The following is a 23494-nucleotide window of genomic DNA, read 5'->3' as shown; positions in this document are numbered from 1 at the left end:
GCAAACTTGGATGCGATTTTAAACGATTTTCACTAAAGTGAACCATATGTTTACAAATGGTTACCTGATTTTTCACCTCTACCCCAATCTCCCCTCTCTGAAGAAGTCATTCGGACTCGAAACGTTAGCTCCGTCTCTCCACAGGTGCTGCTAGACCTGCTGAGCTTTTCCAGCATTTTCTGGGGTTTTTTTTTTTGTCTTCCGGCTCCCTGTTCAGTGAATCTACTTCTCCCAGTTTCTTCCCGGTCTCCTCGGATATCCTGATTTTCCTGCCCTTTCCCTAGCTCCCTGCAGGTTCTGCTCCCGGGTTCACACCCGCTCAGCTCTGGCCTCTTTGCTCCTCTGGCTGTCTTAAGAAAGCGCTAACATCCGCGCGAATTCACCACCAGTGCCCCCAGGGGCCAAGAATTGGAATTTTCTACCCATCTCTTTTTGAATAAATAAATAAATAATTTAACATGCAGATAAAGGATCCTAGATTAGAAAAATCTGGTGGTAAAATACGGTTACCTTAAAACCCATTCGCCTAGAATCAAGGTTAGGCGGGGGAATTAGTGTGTGGAAGTCATTGCGGAGGGGTTTTTTTTTAGAACATTTAACTCCCTCCAGTTCCTCCCCTTCCCATTTCCTCATGGGTATTGCATAGTGAGTGTGCTAGGAAATTGAAGCGCCAGTGTGTGGCGTGGCGGCTGAGTAGTTATTTTTAACCTCAGACTGTTTTTGTCCTCCAGTTCTACAAGAGAGAGAAGGAACACACATCAATGACAGAGAGCAGCTGTTAAAAGCAATCCTCATGTCTGCTTCCTGCTCAGAAGAGAACACTATAAATCCTCCTCGTGGTTTGTGAGGCCAAACACTCTAGGAACACATTTCTCAAGAAAAAAAACCCCATAGAAATGATCCCTGAGGGTATAGTCTTTGTACAGCAACTGTGATCTGCTGAGTCTGACCATGATCCTCGATGTTTGACCAAGGGTGAATGTTCGTCACATAGGTACTGATGATACTAGGTAGCCAATCACATAGTTAGTGGTCCGAAGGCCTACCCTGAATTACATCATCTGCTATTGGGAGGTTACACACCTCCAAGGTAACATCCAAGGCAACTCATATTCTTCATGATGAAACAAAACCTACAGAGGCCTGGGGTCAGGTCTCAGACACAACTGATATAGAATCCTGCTGTGGATTCAAGACTTTCCCCTTCTTGGAATGTACTTCTTCAACAGCAATATGAAAAACACTGAAAATTAAAATATTAATCCTTTTCTATGAACCATTCATTTTTTACCCTGTCCCAAATGCTAGGGAACAGTTTATCGGGCTTCTAAATCAACTTCTCTGAAAATGATAAAGGCAAAATACTGCGGTTGCTGGAAATCTGAAACGAAAACAAAAAGTGCTGGAAAAACTCAGCAGGTCTGACAGCATCTGTGGAGAGAAAGACGGAGTTAACGTTTTGAGTCTGTATGATTCTTCTCCAAAGCTAAAGGGAAGTAGAAATGTGGTGAAATACATACTGTTTAAGGGGGGGTGGAATAGGTGAAGCTGGATAGAAGGCCAGTGATAGGTGGAGGCAAAGGAGAGATTGTGAAAGATGTCATAAACAAAAGGTCAAATGGTTGTCAATAGTGGTGGTACTGGATAAAGGAGGTGCTAATGGTGACATTAGGAGTGGAAAGCAGAATGTGATAATGGCAGGACTAGGGTAAGCACTCTGGAAAGTGACAGAGGGCCCTAGTGGGGGTGGAGTGGGGGGAGGGGACAGTGGTGGGAACAAAGATTGAAAAGGCTAAAAGCTGGGGATAAAACAATAAAAATTGAAATAAAATAATAATAACGAAAGTAAGCGGGGAAAAAATAATAATAAATAAATGAATAAAAATGAATGTAGGAAAGGGTGGGGGAGGGGACATCAAAAAGGGGGTGACAATGGAGGAGCGAGTTCATGGTCTGAAGTTGTTGAACTCAGTGTTAAGTCCAGAAGGCTGTAAAGTGCCTAATCGGAAAATGAGATGCTGTTTCTCCAGTTTGCGTTGAGCTTCACTGGAACATTGCAGCAGGCCAAGGATGGACATGTGGGCATGACAGCAGGGTGGTGTGTTGAAATGGCAAGTGACAGGAAGGTCTGGGTCATGCTTACAGACAGATCGAAGGTGTTCTGCAAAGCAGTCACCCAGTCTGCGTTTGGTCTCTCCAATGTAGAGGAGACCACATTGGGAGCAGCGAATGCAGTAGACTAAGTTGAGGGAAGTACAAGTGAAGCACTGCTTCACCTGAAAGGAGTGTTTGGACCCTTGGACCGTAAGGAGGGGGGAAGTATCATGCTGGAGTTGGCGGAAATGGTGGAGGATGATCCTTTGAATGCGGAGGCTGGTGGGATGAAAAGTGAGGACTAGGGGGACCCTATCATGGTTCTGGGAGGGAGAAGAAGATGTGAGGGCAGAGGCACAGGAGATGGGTCGGACATGGTTGAGGGCCCTGTCAACCACCGTGGGTGGGAAACCTTGGTTAAGGAAGAAGGAAGACATGTCAGAGGAACTGTTTTTGAAAGTGGCATCATCAGAACAGATGCAACGGAGGTGAAGGAACTGAGAGAATGGGATGGAGTCCCTAAAGGAAGCGGGGTGTGAGGAGCTGTAGTTGAGGTAGCTGTGGGAGTCGGTGGGCTTGTAATGAATATTGGTGGACAGTCTATCATCAGAAATTGAGGCAGAGAGGTCAAGGAAGGGAAGGGAAGTGTCAGAGATGGACCATGTGAAAATAATGGCGGGGTGGAAATTGGAAGCAAAATTCATAAATTTTTCCAGGTCCAGATGAGAGCATGAAGCGGCACCGAAGCAGTCATCGATGTACCGAGAAAAGAGTTGTGGGAGGGGGCCTGAGTAGGACTGGAACAAGGAATGTTCCACATACCCCATAAAGGGACAGGCATAACTGGGGCCCATGCGGGTACCCATAGCCACACCTTTTATTTGGAGGAAGTGAGAGGAGTTTAAGGAGAAATTGTTCAGTGAGAGAACAAGTTCAGCCAGGCGGAGGAGAGTGGTGGTGGATAGGGATTGTTCGGGCCTCTGGTCAAGGAAGAAGCAGAGAGCCCTCAGACCATCCTGGTGGGGGATGGAGGTGTAGAGGGATTGGACGTCTAGAGGGATTGTGAAGAGGAGGTGGTCAGGGCCAGGGAACTGGAAATTGTTGATATGATATAGGGCATCAGAGGAATCGCGGATATAGGTGAGAAAAGACTGGAAAAGGGGAGAGAGAATGGAGTCAAGATAGGAAGAAATGAGTTCCATGGGGCAGGAACAGGCTGACACAATTGATCTACCGGGACAGTCCTGTTTGTGGCTTTTGGGGAATTGCTGAGTTTTTCCAGCATTTTTTGTTTTTGTTTCAGATTTCCAGCATTCGCAGTATTTTGCCTTTATCTTAGGGGATTTGTGGTGCTGGCTGGGGTCGGTTGTGATAATTGATTCCACTGACCTGATCCTGGAATGGAAGTGTGGAAAATGCAGGCACACTCTTGGCCCATTTGATACTCATGAAGAGCAGTCTCGCGGCAGATTCACAGACTGATTCAGTCGCCACTTCATACAGGTACATAGGTGTGCCGTTGACCTCGTGAGGGTACTGCAGAAAAGGTGACAGTGACACATACTGTTCAGAGCAGAGTTGGCGGAGCAGTGCAGCATATTTGTGATGCAAAGTCCTCATTGAAAGGATTGTACCAATATAACTTGATCCATTGGCAATATAACTTGAACCATTGTTATCCATTTGCTTACTGAAGTTTTAAAAAATATTTCTTATTGAATATTATACTAAAGTTGCCCGTATTCTAACTCGCAGCAGTTTCATTAACCCATCATCCCTGTGCTCAGTCGTCTACAATGGCTCCTCATCTACAGCACCTCAATTTTTAAGATTTTCATCCTCCTGTTGAATTTCCTCCTGCATAATCTCTTTCACCCCTGCAACCCTCTCTGTTCCTCCGATTCTGCGCTCTTGTGTGTCCCCACCTCTTTCCCCCCATCGTTGGCAGTCTTGCCTTCGGCTCTCTGGGCCTCAAACACTGGAATTCTAATCGTAAAACATGCCATCTTTCTCTCCGCATTTCAGAACCTCTGTAAAAACTTATTTCTTTGTCCAAACCTTTGGTCACTTGTGCTAATATCTTCCCTTTGGCTTGGTGAGACTTTAGTCAAAGTACTTTAGGACATTTACCTATTTTAAAGGGTATTATATAAATCATAGGATCCCAGAATGATACAGTACAGAAGGAGGCAATTTGATCCATCATGCTTGTGCCAGCTCTTTGATCGAGCAATCTATTAATCCCATTCCCCTTGTCCTTCTCCAGACCTCTGAGATTTTTTTCCTTCAAGTTTTTAACCATTTTTAAAAATGTTACTATCTGCTTTCACTGCCCTCTCACACAAGACATTCCAGATCCAACAACTCACAGTGTGAAAAAGGTTCCCTTGTGTCACCTCTGGTTCTTTTGCCAATCATCTTAAATCTGTGCCCTCTGTTTACTGGCACTTCTGCCACTTGTAGCTGTTCCTCCTTCTTTACTCAATCAAAACCATTCCTAATTTTAAACACCTCGACCAAATCTCCTCTGTTTTGCTCCCAGGAGAACAACCTCAGCTTCTCCAGTCTCTCCACACATATCCCTGGTACTATTCTGGTAAATCTCTTAGGTGCCATTTCCAATGCCTGCCTAAAGCATGGTGTCCAGAATTGAACACAAAACACAAGCTGAGGCCCAATCAGTATTTTATAGAGGTTCAGAATAAAGGTTTCTTCTTTTGTACAACATGCTTTTATCCTTATTGTAGGTCCTTTGAGGTGAAGATGAACATGTTCATCATCTGTGTTATTTCGTAGGGGTCCAATGGATATCCCTCTGTTAATGTAGCCAAGGATCCCATACTTCTTTTTTAGCAGCCTTCTCAACTTGTCCTACCACTTTCAAAGATTTGCCTACATGCACCCCAGGCCCCTCAGTTCCTACATCCCCTTTAATATTGTACCATTTAGTTCATAATGCCTCTCTTCATTCTTCCTACTAAAATGTATCACTTCACACTTGTCTGTATTAAATTTCATCCTATTTTACCAATCTCTGTTCTCCTGAAGTCTGTTACTATCCTTCTTATTGTTTACTACGTTCACTATTATGTTTACTACATTACTTCCAATTTCATATCATCTGCAAACTTTGAAATTATGCCCTGTATAGCCAATTTCAGGTTATGAATATCTATCAAAAAGATAATACTGATGCCTGGTAACACCACTTTATACTCTCCAGTCTGAAATGCAACTGTGCACCACTACTTTCTGCTTTCTATCTTCTTCTTTAGTTCTCTGCCCAAAGGCAGGTCTGACCCATTGCACTGCAAACTCTTCCACAGGTAGACCAAGAAGGAATGTCCTGAATCCACCTCAGCCTGAATGGGGGATCAAACCCAATGCTGTTTGTGGTGGCATAGTGGTATTGTCACTGCAATGCTATTCCAGAGACCCAGGGTAATGTTCTGGGGAACCTGGGTTTGAATCCCACCATGGCAGATGGTGAAATTTGAATTTAATAAGAATCTGGAATTAAAGGTCTGATGATGACCATGAAACCATTGTCAATTGTTGTAAAAACCTGTCTGGTTAACTAACGTCCTTTAAGGAAGGAAATCTGCTGACCTTACCTGGTCTGGCCTACATGTGACTCCAGACCCCACCGCAATGTGGTTGATTCTTAAATGCCCTCTAAACCTGAGCAATAAATGCTGGCCTAACCAGTGACATCCCATGAAACAACAAAAAAAAAAGCTGTCCAGCCAAATGAGCCCCTCAGTGGTGCTGTGGCAACATGCACTTTTATGTCCAGAGCTATGGATAATGACTGTAGAGGCTCCAATTTACTTTACAGCACATGACTGACCAGGAATCTCTCCTGCTCTTACCAGCTGCCACATGTTGGAAGGATTTGCAGGTTGATACTCAACCTTTTTGACCACATTATGAACACACCTTCCTTGGCCATAAAGCCCTGGAGTGGGACTTGAACCAGGAACTTCTAGTCCAGAGGTGGGGATGCCACCCACTGCACCACCATGCTTCCTGCTCTTGAGCCTTTAGCTAATTTCCCATGTATTCATACTGCACTCTTCCTTTAATCTCATGGCCTTTAACTTTGCTAGAAGTCTATTATGTGGTATTTTATCAAATGCCTTTTAAAAATCCATATATACAACATCAACCACATTACCTCTTTCATTAAATCGATGAACTCAAGTTAGTCAACAACCATGTGCCTTTAACAAGTCCGTGCTGACTTACACTTATAAGGCCATTCTTTTGCAAATGCTGATTAATTGTATCCCAGATTTTTAAAATTTTCCTTATATTAAACTGACTGGCCTGTAATTGTCAGGTTTACCCCTCTCTCTTTTTTGAGCAGGAGTGTATCATTTGCCATCCTCAGTCTTCAGACACCCCCTTATCCTCCATATCTAAGGAGGATTGGAAGATTCTGGCTAGGGCCTAGGCAGCATTCCCTCTGGACCATTGAATTTTCTACTTTGAACACTGCCTACATGTTTGTACCTCCTTTATCTATTTTACCCTAATCAGTATCACTACTGCCTCCTCCTTTACTGCTACTTTGGCAGCTTTGTCTTCTCTAGTGAAGATGGATGCAAAGTATCCACTTAGTACCTCAGCCATGCCTTTTGTTTCCACAAGATGATTTCCATTTTGGTCCCTAATCAGAGTCAAACTTTCCCTACTCTTTAATATTTCTTTAAGAAGGGCTATTGGCTTCCTATTTTTGTTAGCAGGTAATCTATTCTCACACTCTCTCTTTGGCCCCCTTTTAGATTTCCTCTGTATTTTGAATATTAATTTGCTTCTTTACTGTATTATAAATATAATTGTCAAAAAAGAGACATACTATCTAAGTTTATCATCTTGCACTCATCAGGATAGCTCGCAAGAAATTACCAAACTGTATACTGCATGACAGCTGATTGGTTGGCAAGTGGACTCTGATTGATGGAGGCACTCTCCTCTCACGCAATATAAAGTGTTGCTTCCCTGTTACAGTTTGGTAATTTCTGGAGAGCTATCCTAATGAGTGCAAGATGAAAAGTTTAGAATGCATATCGCTTTTTTTTATAGCAATACTCAAGTTCTGTACTACTAAATAACTAAATATAATTGCCATGGCAAGCTTTTTCTATCTAATTTTAACCATATCTTTAATCATAGCGGGAACTTTAGCTTTGAGTGCCTTTCCTTGCCCTCTCATAAGAATGTGTCAACTCTGTACCTAAACATCCTTTCTTTGAAAACCTCCCATTGTTCAGTTACTGATTTGTCTAGCAGTTTTTGATTCCAGTCCACCTGGGCCAGATCTCCTTTCAACTTACTGATTTTGTCCTCCTCCAGTTAACTATTTTTCAGCTTAGTGTCCTTATCCATATCTATTCTAAACCTGATGAAATTGTGATCACTGCTCCCTGAATACTTTCCTGACTGAATAATGCTCCACCTGCCTCACTTTATTTCCCAAAGCAAGATTCAGCGCTGCTTCCTGTCTTATTGAGTTAGAAATATATTGATCAAGATATTAATGAAAGAAGAGGATACTGCCAAACTCGCAGTAAAGGAGGAGGTAGTAGCAATATTAGATAGGATTTAAATAGATTCTTACAAATGTTTTAAAAGTCTCAATTGTCTGGCAACTGTTTCAAAAGTGACAGTTTCTACACATCAGCACAGCAAATGGGCCACTGCCTTTTGGAGACAGACACAGAGATACTGAGAGAGAAACAATGCAGCTCTTGCTGTGAAGAGCAGAAAAAGACTGTTTTTGTGTTAGCAACCAAGCAGGATACTGGTGAGAGCTGGTTCTCTACTCAAAAAATGACAGAGTAAATGGGATGGCTGCAGATTTAAAGAACAAGGAGTCACCACTTGCTGTTGGAAGTTTGTTCTAGACTGAATTGAAGCATTGCTCAGACTGAATTGAATTGAACCATTATCGAAGGACCCTGGAAGATTTGACCTGGTGTGGCAGGGAGATGTGAAACTGCTGGATCACTTGACAACTTGAGACCTGACCTTGCAATGGTAGATATCTGCATAATGGACAATGGACAGCAAAATGAATTGTAAGACATCTCAATTGCATTAGTTAGTTTTCTTTAGTTTGATGTATTCATAGCCCATTAAGCAATGTTTGATATCTGTTGATTGTAGTTTGTTTGTAACGGTAAACGTGTTAATACATGAAATTTTGTCCTTCAATTATTTCCATTGATCATTTGGGAAATTCATCTCTTTTCAAAAGTTATTTGTCTCTATGAGGATTGTGACATTTTGAGGAGAAACTTAAACAAATTGGCAATCCTCAAAATAGAAACATTACATAGTCCAGGGGGATGCATCCTAGGTTACTGAGGCAAATAAAGTTGGAAATTGAAAAGGCTCTGGCCACAACCTTCCAATTCTCATTAGAGATGGAGGAGGTGCCAGGGGACTGGAGGATGAGAGATTTCATTTCACTTGAGAAACTGGAGAAGCTGAGGTTGTTCTCTTTAGAACAGAGAAGGTTAAGCGCTGATATAATGGGGTACTCAATATAGCTTTTCCTTGCTATTCTATTTCCAATTGCAGAAGTGTTGATGACTAGATGCAGGCATACAGCATTGGGGGGGGGGGGGGGGGGGGGGGAGGGTGGGGGGTGGAATCAGAGGCAATATGAGGGGAAAATGTTCATGCAGTGCTTTGTGATCTGGAAAGCACAGTTTGAGAGATGGAAGTAGTAGATTCACGAGTAACTTTCAGAATGGAATTAGATATGTTCTTGAAGAATATATTTTTACAGGGCTATAGCAAAACAGCAAAGGAGTGGGACTAACTGAATAGCTCTATCAAGGAGCTGGGGCAGATATTATGGATGAATGGCCTTATTCTGAGCTGTAACATTCTATGATTCAATGGCACAAATATGCAATGTCTTTGTCTGGTACCCCACCAATGCCCTCTGCCTCCACAAGAAGATCTCCTTTTTGTATCCTGATTAATTTCACCCACCCTCTGAAGACTGTTTTACTATTATGTGTTTTTAAAAAAACTATTGGGTTCTCTTTTATGTTAGCTTCTACTCTCATACTCTCTCTTTGTTGCTCTTATTGCCCTTTTAAGATTTCCTATGTACTTTCTGTATTCAGTTTGGTTCTTTACTGTATTATGAACCACACATTTGTCATAAGCCTCAAATGCAGGTCGTAGCACAGTAAGATTGTCAAGAGGGCAACTTGATACCAATGTCGAGGGTGAAACGGGAGGCAAGAAGCGGGCAGCCTATTAACTTCGATCAAAGGGAACTCAGGGCGGATGCCAAACTCTGTCGCCCGTTTTGCAAGAGACCACGTTCACATATGCTCTATGTCTTATATGCTTTTGTCAAATAACAATTTACGATGTGTGAAATAGATCATTCTAAAACCTAGTGCAGCAGCAGTTAACCGAACCCTATCCAAACCACACACACTGCAAACCCATCTTTAGTGAAATGATAGATGACCCGGCTGGATTACTTGTCAATGGGTTCGCTTTCGGATTCACCTTCCTGAAGCTGCAGGAAGCCACAGAGTGCTCTGGGAGCTTTGAAAACAGATTCCCGTTTGTGGAGTTGGTGATAGTGTGCTGGGGGGGTGGGGGCGGGGGGGTGGAGTGCATTCTCAGAACTGAAACAGGGCATCAACTCCCCTTACGGTTCGAGCCCATGTGATCATTTCCCCCACACATTGACACAATGTGCAAGGTTACGGGGATAAGGCAGGGGAGTGGGATTAGGTGGAATGCTCTTTCAGAGAGCCAGTGCGGAGTCGACGGGCCGAATGGCTCCCTTCTGCACTGTAAAGATGCTGTGATACCGCCAAGAGAGAAGTTAGTATTTACCGTAAGGCAACGTGCAACAGCTGTACTGAAAATTACTTGAAGTAAATTGATACAAGTACTTAGCAAGCAAACAACATGCCTGTGATTGTAGAACCCAAGCTGATCTCCTTTTAGAAAGATGACAATTATATATTTACACGAAAGTGTTCTTTTTAAACTGTACAAATGCGGTTTGAGCCTGAGAACCGAGTTATGACATCATTATGCTTCCTAGATTGTTGAAGCTAGAGGCGCTTGATAGTTTTTGGCCCCGCTAACTGGGATCGTTTGCAGTTATGGGATCGTGTTGCACTGAAGTCAATCAGCATTTTACTGTAGTCAGATATATTGTGCTCGAATCAATGGGAGCTGGTTTGCAGCACAACGCCACAAAGGGAAAAGAAAACTGCCGCGCTTCCATATTCCGATGACGGATTAGTCAACTGATAATCTTTTCACATGGGGTTAGCGTGGGTTCACCATCGAGCTATAGCAAACAACAATAGACATTTGCTGGTATAAACTATTGCCATCGTCCTTATATTACACGAAATGTCTACAAACAAATATGATTCTGTCAAATGGCCTCTAAATGTATGTGTGTGGAAAAAGAAAAGGCTTGCATTTGTACCGCGCCTTTCACGACCTCAAGAGCTCACAAAGGGCCTTTACAGTCAATGAAATGCTTTTTAAAATGTAGTCACTGTTGTCATATGTGAAACGCGGCAGCCAATTTGCGCACAGCAAGGTCCCACAATTAGCAGTGTGATAATGACCAGCAAATATGTTTTGGTGATGCTAATTGAGGGATAAATATTGACCAGGAGAGCGGGAATGACGTCCATGCTCTGCTCCAAAATAGTACCTTGGGGTCTTTTACGTCTATCTGAAAGGGCAAATAGAATCATAGAGCAAATAGAGCCTCAATTTAACATCACACCTGAACAACAGCACCTCCCACGATGTGGCATCCACTCAATATTGCACTGGAGTATCAACCTAAGCTTTGTGCTCAAGTCCTCTGGAGTGAATCTTCTAACCTGCAAACTTTTGATTCAGATATAAGAGTGCTACCCATTGAGCCATGTTGACATGTGTGTGGGTATTGTGTATGTGTCTGTGTGTCTATGTGCATGTGTGTGGGTATTGTGTGTCTATGTGTATATGTACATGGGTATTTGCTAATTACATCAACTGCTCACTGCAAAGAAAATCGGATCAGAACACAAGCTTTAGTTACGAGTAGGTGGAACAAATAATTAAGTAGTGCAACTATTAATATTTAAGATAAAACTGGGTTCCATTTTTGATTGACACAATTTTTGGCTAAGTAGCTGAAGAACTATTCTGTATGAGCACACCAACACTTCTTGTCTCAAGAATCTGTCCACGTTGAGTCATGGGTGTAGCAATGATTAACTGCATCAATGTCCTTGCTTGTTTATTGACTTTCTTTGTTGTGATCTGAAAGCAGCTGATGTTTGAAGGTGGAAGTGATCAATTACCTTTGGAGTTGGCTGTGGTAGGCCCACCAACGCCTGACGATCAGACCCAGTAGTGAGATCGATGTTGTGGGTTTCTAACTGGGTAACAGCAGTGAAGAAAGCTGGTCCAGGTAGAGCAGTTGCTGGATAAGGGGTAACACCACCATTTACTTCCTTGTGCCCCCGGAAATACAAGGCTACCTGCTTCCTTATCGTCGATGTCCTTGGTCCCCTTTCATGTTGCACAGCTGTGAGGAAAACACATAAGAACAAGGCATTGGAGGTGGCAAAATAAAGTGAATCAGGCATCCTTTAATCTGTTCATTTATTCTCTGAATTGTTTGCTGCACAAAGATTAAGGAGAGTTAAGAATAACAAATCCTTTTGGCCAGATAGCATAGCGTATATCTGAATTTGAAGAAGAGAAATTGGAGAAATGTATGGGGCACTCACTACCTTCATGAATGAATCATTAAGAACAGGAGAATTTCTACAGGACTGGAGGAAATTCTGTAGTACTTACACTTAAAATCAGGACACATGTAACCTAGGCAATCACAGCTCTGTTAGCCTAAGATCAGTAAAGGATGGAATAATAGCAATCCTTCAAAGGATTAGTCCAGAAGCGTAGCTAATTATAGAATGACAAGCATATCTTACCTGTGCCAGAATGGCAAATTAGAAAAATAAGTCACCATCTATTCATAAAGTTTAACAAGCTGTAAGTCAACTCTTTTCCATTGTGTTGAGAGTATTACAAATAGCTGTCAGTCTTGGTTCAGTGGTAGCACTCTTGCCTCTAAGTTAGAACATTGTGAGTCCAAGTCCCACGCCATGGTTGATGCAATACTGAGGGTGTGCTGCACAATCTAAGGAGCTGTTTTTGAAATAGAATATTAAACTGAAGCCTTGCCTCCAGTCTGCTCTCCCAATTAGATACAAAAGAACCCATGGCACTATTTGAAGAAGAGCATTGGAGTTCTAGAAAGAACTTGCAGTTAGCAACTTCAGGCCATCTGAAAATGCTTCACAGCCAACGAATTATCTTTTTGAAGAGTAATCCCTGTTGTAATGCATGAAACCAGTCAGCCAATATGCCCACAGTGAACTTTCACATATAGCAATGTGTTCTGCCCAATACATACCACCCCATTAACAAAACCTAAAACAGATTATCTGATAACCACATTGCTGTTTGCAGAATCTTGCTCTGAACAGATGGGTTGCTGTTTTTCCTAAACTATAACAATCACCACATTGCAAAAGTATTCAATTGGCTTTAAAACACTTTTAGGAGACTGAGGCTTTGAAGGTCGCTAGATAAATGAAAGTTCTTTCTTTAAAGTAAATTGCAATCCCTCCTTGCACTGAAGTTTAAAATACCATTTGCCTTCTTCTGAGGAGAGGTGGAGCATTGCTAAAAATAGAGACATGCTGTTGAAGATTTTCATCTTGCACTCATCAGGACAGAAACAAGAATGCCACATTTCAAAGGGAACAACAATTTATACTGCATGAGAAAGGGGGTACTGATTCAATAGCATTGGCTCTGGTTGCTTGAGATATTGCCATGGCGAATGCACCAGAGAACTGTTGTCCCCCATGCTTTTGTTTATTCAAAAAGGTGCGATGTCTGGACATGTTCCATTTTGCCTGCAAAGGACACGACCCTGCATATGAATATATGTAGCTTCTATCAAGGATAATTAAGGACATTGTGAGTTCAAATGATAAACTTAAGTTGGTTGTAGTGCAATTCTTAGCACACTTGACAATAGCTCCCTGGTGCATTCGCCATGGAAATGTCTCAACCAATCAAAGCTGACTTGTCAACCAATCAGCATCCCTTTTGTCATACAGTTTAAGTTACTGTTTGCTTGAAATTTGGCATCCCTGCATCTGTCCTGGTGAGTGCAAGGCAAGAAGCTTCGACAGCATGTCTCTTTTTTCAGCAATACTCAAGTTCTGTAATACCACGTGATTAAGAGATTGAGTAGGATGCCCTTTTTGTCCCTGGTGTTTAGAAGAATAAGAGGCGATCTGAACTAAACATAAAATTCTTAGAGAGCTTGAGAAGGTAATGCTGAAGGGCTGCTTCCCATGGATAGAGAATCTAGAATTAGGGGATAGAATCAGGATAAATGAGCCAGCCATTTAGGACTGAGATAAGGAATTGTTCACTCAATTGTAAATCTTCATAATTCTCTTCCTCAGATGGCTGTTGTTGCTTAGTCAATCATTTATTTAAGACAGAGTTGGATAGGTTTTTGGCACTAAGGGAATCAAGGATCATGGGAGTAAGGAGGGAAAGTGGAGTTGATGCAGAAATTCAGCCATGATCTTATTGAATATGGAACAACCTTGAGGGACCCTAGAAGCCTACTCCTGCCCCTGTTTTTGTTCTTATGCTCACTTGGATTTCCAGAAGACCTTTGACCAGGTCCAGCTCAAAAACTTGTATTAAAACCAAACAGAAGGATTCTAAGGTAGAAAAAGGCATGAGGTGAAATATTGGATATTAAGTGTGACTGTTGTTTCAGACTGTACTGGTGCTGGTTGAAGTGTCAATTGGGTCAGTTCTTTGGCCCTTGCTGATTCTTCATTAATACTCTAGGTGCAGAAACTAATTGTGAATTCAATAAATTAGCAAGCTACAGTGAAATAGTAAAGGCTGTAGCAACGTAGGATCTAGTTAGTGATTTACAGAAAAACTTAAACCAATTGCTAATTTGAGAGCCAAAATGGAGAGTGGTAAACTATACCAATTGGATGAAAAGTGAGGAACATAAGTATGCATAAAAGTAAAATTATTACAGTGAGACTTTAAACGAGCCTGGGAGTAACAATAAAGTGACCACTTTCAATAATGAACCAATGTCGTTAATCATGTAGAATGTTAACATTCATAGCCAGAAGAGTGGAATTACGTGGATACAATGGTTATAATGCACTGATGGCACCACCTTTGGAGTTATGTGTACAGTTTTGTTCAGCACACTTTAAAATGAACATACATGCTTTGGAAAGGATACAAAGACCACCTGTAAGGTTGATCCCAACTGTAAAAGGAATGAGCTGTGAGGAAAGCCTAGTGAAGCTAAAGTTCTTTAGTCTAACTCTGATTCTGGTGGTTCTAAGCAAAACTAAATTGGAACAAACCAAAATTTGAAAATGGTTGAGAGTTAATAAAGAGATCCCCTTATCATCGGGACAAATTTCTTAGCTTTTCGGATTGTACCAGGGACAAAGAGGTATTCATGGTTAATGAGTGTAAAGCGGTACCACAACGCCTGACACGCTTCTAACACATTTTGTACAAATTTCTTTTTAAGAGAATATTGATGCAAGGTGATTTTCCCTCTTTAACGTAACCTTTGCTACCTGTTCGTGCCTAGTAATTAATTGGGTGATAGTATAAGGGGATGTTGCGACGACAGAAACACAATGTTAATTCGCCATAGAAGTATAGATTTTGCAGTACCGAGGAGACCGTTCGGGCCGTCAGGTTTATGCTGGCTTCCTATTCTATGCAGCCAAGTAAGGAATCACGCCACCGTTGTGAGCAAGCAGAACCAGGTAGCAAAAATAAATCATACTAGAATCAGGAATATAATTATTGCGGCATTAAAGCCAGACGCACGTTTAAAATGGAACGTGAAATCCAATCAATGTTTGCGATTTATAGATAAAGGAACTTCCTAGCGTCTGATTAAACATTCGGCTGTTCATTGCGGAGTTCGGATCTATCGCTCAGTTTAGATTTAGGCCTAATAGTTGCGGCCGTTATCACGGTATCTCGGTTCTCTTCTGCCGTGCAGAAGGCATTAAGAAAGCAAACTACAGTGACAAACTCTAATAATTACCGTCCAACAAAACATTCAAGGAGTAATCATGAAATCCTGGTGTGATAACAGTCAGGTTTAAGTTTTAAATCAAGTATAATGAAAGCTCAGATTATTTCTAACGTGTATCCGTCGATACAAGAAGCAGATGAAACATTTCTGAACATCTGCAGTGCGGAAATAGCCGAGTCTCCCACACAGTTGTGCAGTAAATGTTATTGGCATATACAAAACGTGATACCTAAATGTCTTATTCATAAAAATAAAGGAGTAGTTGAAAGACACCCATCCGTATTTTAACTTGAGGTGTGCTTTTCCAATTAAAACGTGTCAAACGGCTTATTCGATGTTAATGAATAAAATAGAAATATACAGTCAACAATCTCAATCCATGTAGATCGGAGGTGGACACGCCAGCTGAACGTGCAATGTCCAAGCAATAAACACGAGTCGGGGTGAGACTGATCTTTGGTTTCGTCTGAAATGTTTGTGGCAAAAGGGATAAGTGATGGATGGGACAGAGGCTTAAATATATTCATATTCATGTATCATACACTTCCTGGGTGCAGACTTGATGCCCTTGAGAAGCGGTTTCAGACAAACAGCGCCCACAGAACTGGACTATTCAGGAACTAGGTCTGACACCGGGCACCAGAACCAAAAGAAGTGAGGGTATTTTGAACACGTGCATGTGAGAGGGAGGGACTCCGGGAGAGAGAGAGAGACACACACACACGGAAAGGAAGACAGATGAAGACAGTAGAAAATGCCAGGGCTTTGCAAGGGATGTAGTATAACTCCAGGCTGGCCCCAAACCAAGTTTCAATTCTTCACACTTACTTTCCATTGTTTTAATGTTAGCGCACAACCCGTGCATCTTCTCCCGCCTAACTTGAACATTTTCGGGAGAGGCCTGGTGGTGGGGAGAATACTTGGACAGAAATGTTATAGCTTCTTATATATTGGCAATCTATTCCAAAACAATGTTTTTTAAAAAAAAAGTACAAAATATAGTACATCCGGTTGTCCACGGTAAAACTGTTTCAGCAGAAAGAATACATTCACTATTCCCCGTCTTTAAAAGACATCTGGAGTGTGCGCAGAAATAAAGCTGGACGAACGGATTGAAACTCACTCCAACCTGAAGCGCAACAAGGTTACATCCTGGTGAAAGAAATCCATCAACATCAACTTACAATTCAGCACAAGGAGATTTAGTTTTGTGCTTTGATGTGTCGTGTCGTAATTTCAAATTCACAATAACTGGATGCTACGGGGACGGTAACAGAAAGCACACACTGCATTGCTAGTATGTCTGTCTGCGTGTATGACAGAAATGACTTACATTTCTATAGCCCCTTTCAGGATATCCCAAAGCACAACACTTATGAAGTATGATCATATTGTAACCTAGGGCACCGGGCAGCTAATTTGCCCAAAACAAAAACCCACAAATGGCAATGAAGCAAATGACCAGATAATTTTTTTTTTCAGTAGTTGAGGTGCTTTGAGAGGGATTTTCCTTGTATACTTTTCACGAGGTAGTTGTTTTCAGCTAAAAGTTGGAAACTGCAGTTATTAAGAGAAAGAGATCGAACAACGATAGGATTCCCCTTATTGTGCAAAGCGGGGCTCCCAGGAAGAAAACGAAGAACAAGCCAGTGACGGCAGGTTTGGTAAGGGATCGAGTTAATTCAATGCCCTGACAGTGTTTTCTAACATGTTTTATTACATTGCTGTGCCTCTGATGCTCTCTCTGATGAGAAATTTATTAAGAACAAAACAAAAATCAATTTCTGAAAGGTGTATTTTCGACCTGGGACAAGATAAAAACAATGCACTTTCTGGATGTGAGATATGTCTGGCGAGGAGCACAGTACTTTAACAGGAAGACTGTCTATTAATCGCTGTTTCACTTCACACTAAAGAAAACTTCAAACACAGGCAGGCAGGTGGGGAGAGTGGCGGGGACTGAAATTTGACATCAAAAATCTTACCGTCTTTATTCATGTTAACTTCAAGACACTTTTTCAGCCTGCAGGCTCTGCACTGATTCCTGTGAGTCTTGTCTACGGGACAGCCCCCCTTTAAAAGACAGTAACAACAGCCAAATAAAGATACACAAAATACCTCACACAGATCAAATGTACTTCATTTTAAATCACATGCCTATATTCATTATTTAGATGGAAGTACTCGGCTAGTTACAAACGTGGTTTACAATTACAGATGCTTCAAGGCAGATGAACGTGTGGATGTTATAATTACGACTATCAAATTATCCAGAAGCAAACCGCCTGTAATTCCCTTGAAACGTTAACAATCACATATGCAAGACACTTATTTATAGATACACGTTATGAACGCGGTTTAAGGACTGGCCACAGTCAAGTGCTGCACTAGTCAAAGGTGAACGAGTCCTAACAAACTTGTTGAAACTTTTGAGATCCTGGTAGCGCTGCTCCTATTCAGGGGAGGGGAGGATTGATCCCCCTCCCCATTCCCCATTCCGTTTAGAAACGATTTACATAAAGGCTGGGCAAGAGAGCAAGGCATATTTTGCGGCTACTATCCCACTTAGTAACCAATAAGAAGTAGAGCCGCCGCCCTGCCTTCTTTTAAAGGAAGATTAACCCAACAATTTTTTTTTTCGGGAAGAAATAAATTTAAATGATCTAGAGCAGTTTGTTCGCTGCCAGAACCCAGAGCCGTTATCACTACAAATCCGAGTTTATGGATACCTCAATAATACCTGAGCGAGGTGCACAACTGGGCACAGACACGCTTTCTACAAGCTGTTTGATGAACATATAGAAAACCTAACAAGTATGACCCTTTATTTTTTGAAGTGACGTTAAATCATCCCCTTTGGAAAGCGTCTCTCTGGAACATCGCGTGTGTTTTAAAAAAGAAACAAATTTCTTTTGTTTTTTTTTAAAAAAGAAAAGAATCCCGGTTATTTCCAGTGCTTTAGTGCATCCCAGGCACGGGGTGTGCGAAGCAATCCTGTGGAAGCTGAGCTCTCGGTTTTGGTTTGTACCTGGTTGCCTGATTTGCAGACGTAGGTTCTGTTCCGGCGAATGCTGCGCTTGAAGAACCCCGAGCAGCCGTCACACGCGTAAACTCCATAATGTTTACCAGAGCTGCGGTCCCCGCACACCTTGCACGGAATATCCAAAATGCGACCTTTAAAAGCCAAATTGGTCGGTTTAAGTTTTAATGTAACGTGAGCGCCGATCGGCCTCGCGGGTTAACTCAAAGCAAAATCACAATCAGCAACACAGCTTAAACAGGGCGCTTAGGGTCTCACTAGAAACAAATAATCAACTCTCGCCCCAACCTTGATTATAAAGTTTTACAAATGATGAGGGCGATCACCGTCTCAGTGAAATATTGAAGCCTTTCGCGATGTCTGGTAATAAGATAGCGGTATAATGTTCGAATTCCTTTAGCCACAAGCTTGTCTTTTCATAAGAAATTAAATTCAAGTAAGCCTCCCAGACTTAGACGAAATAAATTACACCAGATGCTAAAACACTGGTTTCTGACATCTTATCATTTAAAACCCATTGAAATCATTTTATACGTGATAGACCCAGACCTATGCCAACAAAGAGGTACTTTCAGCCACATTGCATGTAACATTAGTAATCAATCAGGACTAATTAGTATCAAACCGGGAGATTTGCGGCAATGAGACTCCTTCATTGTACTAGGAAGTGATTGTATAAACATGGTTGCAAGAGGCTTATACCAGCATTAACTAGATGCAGTTTGCAGCCACGAGTGTAAATGTCAACATCTGAAGGGGACCGAGATCTTCCAGAAAAATGAAATGGTTTTCATGGAATCGACCTACTTTCTCACCAAAAAAAAACAACCACCATTCTGTGACTGCACATCCCTATTGAGTTTGACAGCAGTTGCTTGTGTTCATCCAATCAACTTGTGATCTTTAAATACAAGCTGAGAAGAAGTTTGCTCCGAGTGCTGAGAAGTTATTCTGCTATGTCACATTTAAACGGCCAGAAACGACTCTCCGTTCTGGCTCTTGAAAGAAAGCATGAAAATATATATTTAAAACAATGACAAGCACGTTTTGAATGGTCGTTGGGTTGGGAAAAATTAACACTCTTGCATGCGTCCCTTCATTTGAACCACTGTATATAATTCGCCAATCATGTCACTTCAATGTACCAACATGTTTCTTCGGGGGAATCGTTTATTGATTGGGAAATGCAGCCAAAAACGTGAAGGGAAAGGTGAGGGGAATTTACGAGCCTAACAACATGGCTGGGTGCACCATTGCCACAAGGACAGGGGAATTTCGAGGAGAAGGCTTGCCAGTAGCTTGTCGGGAAAAAATAGGGATGGGCAATAAATCTGACTTTGCCACTTCCCGAGAACAAACTTTTAAGTGTCAGGGGAAGAATTGACATAACAGACGAGGGAAAAGCCATGGGTGTAATATTTATTTCTTGGGGCTGGAAAATTGCGGCTGTAAGTTAAATTTTACACTGAAAAGTTAGTAACAATTCGGCCCTTGATCGGAGCAGTCAGTTGATATTAAAAACTATTGCGAACCCCATCCTCCATGACGCTGGAAAGGCCTCATTAGTCGGGATGCCTACAGCATTGTAATGTGCCTCATTGTCTAGGGTCCTTATCGCACCTTTAGGGTTGGCTGCTCAGCACGGTGCGACTGTGTGAGCTTTTCTGTCGCAAGGTTGCGTTCGCAGACCATGGGAATGTAAAGGCGGGGACTTTGGGAGACTGGATCTGTACAGACAGCGGGAGCTACAACAATGTCTGGGGATGGCCAAACTCCGAGAGACGGGACATTGGGAAGAGAACGTGTTGAGTTAATGATTTCCCATTGAACTCGTTGACTGCTCCCAATGAGGACAAGCTGTCATGACTTTTTTTAAATGAGCCCCGACAGCTGCTTCATACAAGAGCTGAAGAAAAACAGGACTATAGTGGGGGGGGGGATTAAAACCTTTTCCAAAGATGGGAATTCAAAAGTAGCACAATGAGCCAGGACAGGAAAGGTACAGAGCATCAAATCTTACTTAAACAGTTATTCTGTCGGATCTCTGGATACACGTCAGTGTCCAGTGGAAATGAAATAATTTGGTAAATGTGTAATTATGTGAACATGTTCCCAGCTGCCCATTGATTTACCAGTGACCCGTCAAAAACGGTAGCATGGGAATTCGGAAACGCCAGAATGCATCCAGGGAAAATCAATCGATATATAGGGAGAAGGTCCAATCGTGTGGCGTCAGTTTCATTTCGCATTGGAAAGCCCAGCCCACACATTAACTTCTCAATGTTGCAAATAAAATAAATTGAGACTAGACACATTCATTTATTGACGTTATCTGTTCGCAACTTCACCAAGCTAAACATGTTGACTCATCTTTAGATATATGTATATAGATTCTGGGAGGGGAGGAGGTAACTTTGATCTGCAAAAGTCTTGCGTATTTAATGATCAAAACTGGGTGCAATCCTGCGAATTCTTGCCAACAATGTTATGAAGATCAGGCAGTAATTCTATATAGCTTTTTGTTCAAAAAAAAATGAAACAATTCCAAAGATTTCAAGTTACTACTCAATGTTTCATGTCTCTTTTGTGAAGGAAAATAGATTTAGGAAACCGTCTATCTGTGCTAAAGCTAAACTATTAAAAACATTTTAAGAATTCTCACTACAGAAAAGCTTGAAATATAACTTCGAGCAGTGGAAAATATGTACTAATATCCTCCTTTTAGTGCTGTTTAATACAATGTAACTGCGTCTGGCGGTTTTCAGTTTCATTTCAACCTATAACGCACGATTTCCTGTACAACAGAGGTATAACCTTATTGTTTCTGGACTTCTCCGTTATAATGTCACATGTGCACGCGTTGGGAATATAACAAATCAATTTCAGGCAAATAGAGTGACTTTGGAAGTGAAGAGAAATTTCCACCGAGTACCATGATTAACAAAGCAAACTGTCTTATCAGGCGATCGACTGCTTTAGTCTTGACATGTGTAAAATATAAAAAAGAAACACGATTTTATTCACTAGGAAACATGCCTTTAACTTCTGTCAGTAGGGGGCCATTTGACACTTATTGTGTGTAATTATTACTTAAAAGTATATGGCATATTCTATTACTGTAATTACCCTCAACGTTATAAGCCGTTGAAAGAAGTTATCTTTGATTCGAGGAAAGTGATTGTTGGGGGGGACGAGTCGGTTTCTATTGCCACCCATACAGCGCCCTTGTTTGTGCTCCACATAAACTAACAGGCAGAGTTAGAGAATAAAACTCCCAGTGTCGCCACAGCCCATCAAGAAGAAGAAAAAAAACAAACTCAGCGATTCTGGTTAAGAGCACTTAGCAAATCATAGCCTCAGGAATAAAAACCACTGGAAATATTTATATTTATACGTAGAAAGTGAGAAGTGAAAATTTTCGCACATCAAAAAAAGATATAAATGACATTACGCGAGACAATATTGGAATCTACTGGAGAAATGACTTTCCCCCAATGTACCCTGGTCTGGCAGGAGTGGGATCTCTGGATAAAGTTCTAAAGTTAACATTTCAAAATAGTCACCTCTTTAGACGAACCTACGTTTGTTGAAATGAAACCAATTAGACTTCGCCTTTTTAATTGAGCGTTTGGTTCTCTTGGTAGAGATCAGTCGCTGTGTTTGAAGGATAGAACAGCTCCAACAGTGAGATTATATACAAAATTTGGGGAATTGGAGACCGTAAGGTAGTTTTGTTAGCTGGTGGTTTTCCATTTGTTTCGAATACAAGGCTTTGTAATCTAAGTCTGCCTCGCTTCTAATCACGAATATCTGTATTTTTTTTCTTTAGTTACACTCCCGTATTTAATCTCTAAGTTTTATTTGTGATGCTGAACTGAACACTAACTCTGTTTTCAAAACCGTTGTAACTAGATCTACACGGTAGACGGGCAAACACACATTGCCTTCCTTTCCGTCTCAGCCTCCAGGCTGAGGCTGATTTATGAATTGTGCCTTTTATAACCTGGTTGCAAATGGCGCAATTTTCATTATTAGCAACCGCTCAGCTCTCTGAAGCTTTGACTTTTTTGAGTTTGTGTGCAGGTCTTATAGAGGATAAAATACTTCATGCGATGGGATACTCGGCGAGCTTCGTTATAAAATCAGGAGTAACGCCTGGAATGATTTTATGTGGCTTTTTAATTGTTCTCACCCCAAATGGAGTTGAGCTTTATGAAGATTTCCTTATAGAGGCCTACGATTTGTTTGCGGCCGCCGATTTTAGGACTACACATTACCCCTCTTCAAGTCCTTCAGTACTAACAGCATAGCCGGGGTTAAGGAAAATATGAAATTGCTGTTCAACCCCTTCAATACGCAGCTCTGGCCTGCAAAGCCTGGGTTTAGAGGGAAAAAACGCGTTAAGTAAATGTAATCAATGTTGTACAATGGTAGAATCTCCTAATCAAGTTACTGCTTTCTAGTTTAAGAAATGAGTTACCACTAAATAATGCTTCAGTACCGTGAGAAGCAGCGTGTATGCATTATCCTAAATAAAATATGTGTGGTACCAATAATAATCCTCGATATAACCTATACCTTTAAAATTAAATCATGGACTCTCTGTTTGGGTAATTCTGGATTTGGGAAATCTGCAATTATAGCTGGACATTAAACTGTGAGGCTGTTGAATTGTTTGAATTGGTGAAAACGCGCTAGGTAAGTCTGGAAAGGTAAACATCGATCCCATGTGCTTGACATGTAACAGAAAGACAATAACCTAGAAGGTTCGCTTTTGTTTCAGAGCAGGAGTCTCCCAGTTTAACTGTTTTATTTCTGTAGGGCAGGGAGAAATCCACCAGGACATAGAAGCATTCGCTCTCTTTTTAAAAAGTGCTACAAGAGTTAAAAGATAAACCAAACTATTCTGCACCACTCCCCGGATCCTGGGCCTCGCTAACTAGAATCAGAAGTTCTATCTATTGGTCTGGTACCCGTGCACAGATCCGATCGGTTCGTGGCAAGGGATGAGATGAGAATAGATTTTTTTTAAAAAAAGCTATTTAATGTTAGCGACCAAAAGCTGGGATCCGTAAACTTGGAACAAATCCCCCTCTCCCCACAGCCCACCAGATAAAGCCTTAGGTGTTTAGCGGACCAATATTTCAACTCACTAAGCCCTGCGC

At 41.5% G+C, this 23494-nt stretch overlaps 1 protein-coding gene and 1 non-coding gene across 4 annotated transcripts in view; both read right to left on the bottom strand.

Annotated features, from left to right (window-relative positions):
- Positions 1-23494, bottom strand: part of nr2e1 (nuclear receptor subfamily 2, group E, member 1) — a 47125-nt gene that overhangs the window by 21467 nt on the left and 2164 nt on the right. For 2 of the 3 annotated variants that reach the window (XM_078542529.1, XM_078542528.1), the window contains exons 3-6: positions 18318-18463; positions 17275-17362; positions 11457-11683; positions 3484-3630 (exon numbers count right to left, since the gene is read on the bottom strand). In XM_078542529.1, the coding sequence (XP_078398655.1) occupies positions 3484-3630; positions 11457-11683; positions 17275-17362; positions 18318-18463 (608 nt within the window). Of the gene's footprint in view, positions 1-3483; positions 3631-11456; positions 11684-16117; positions 16663-17274; positions 17363-18317; positions 18464-23494 lie in introns of those variants that run through there. The other variant, XM_078542530.1, reaches the window with a different exon arrangement.
- LOC144681158 (small nucleolar RNA U3) lies at positions 707-919 on the bottom strand. Its single transcript, XR_013576694.1, has one exon. It is a non-coding gene; the product is annotated as a small nucleolar RNA U3 (small nucleolar RNA).

The sequence above is a fragment of the Cetorhinus maximus genome, chromosome 5 (assembly GCF_964194155.1).
Source record: "Cetorhinus maximus chromosome 5, sCetMax3.hap1.1, whole genome shotgun sequence".
In the NCBI taxonomy this organism is placed as follows: Eukaryota; Metazoa; Chordata; class Chondrichthyes; order Lamniformes; family Cetorhinidae; genus Cetorhinus; species Cetorhinus maximus.
Note: the sequence above shows the minus strand (reverse complement) of the source record. Positions and strands in the feature narration are given on the sequence as shown.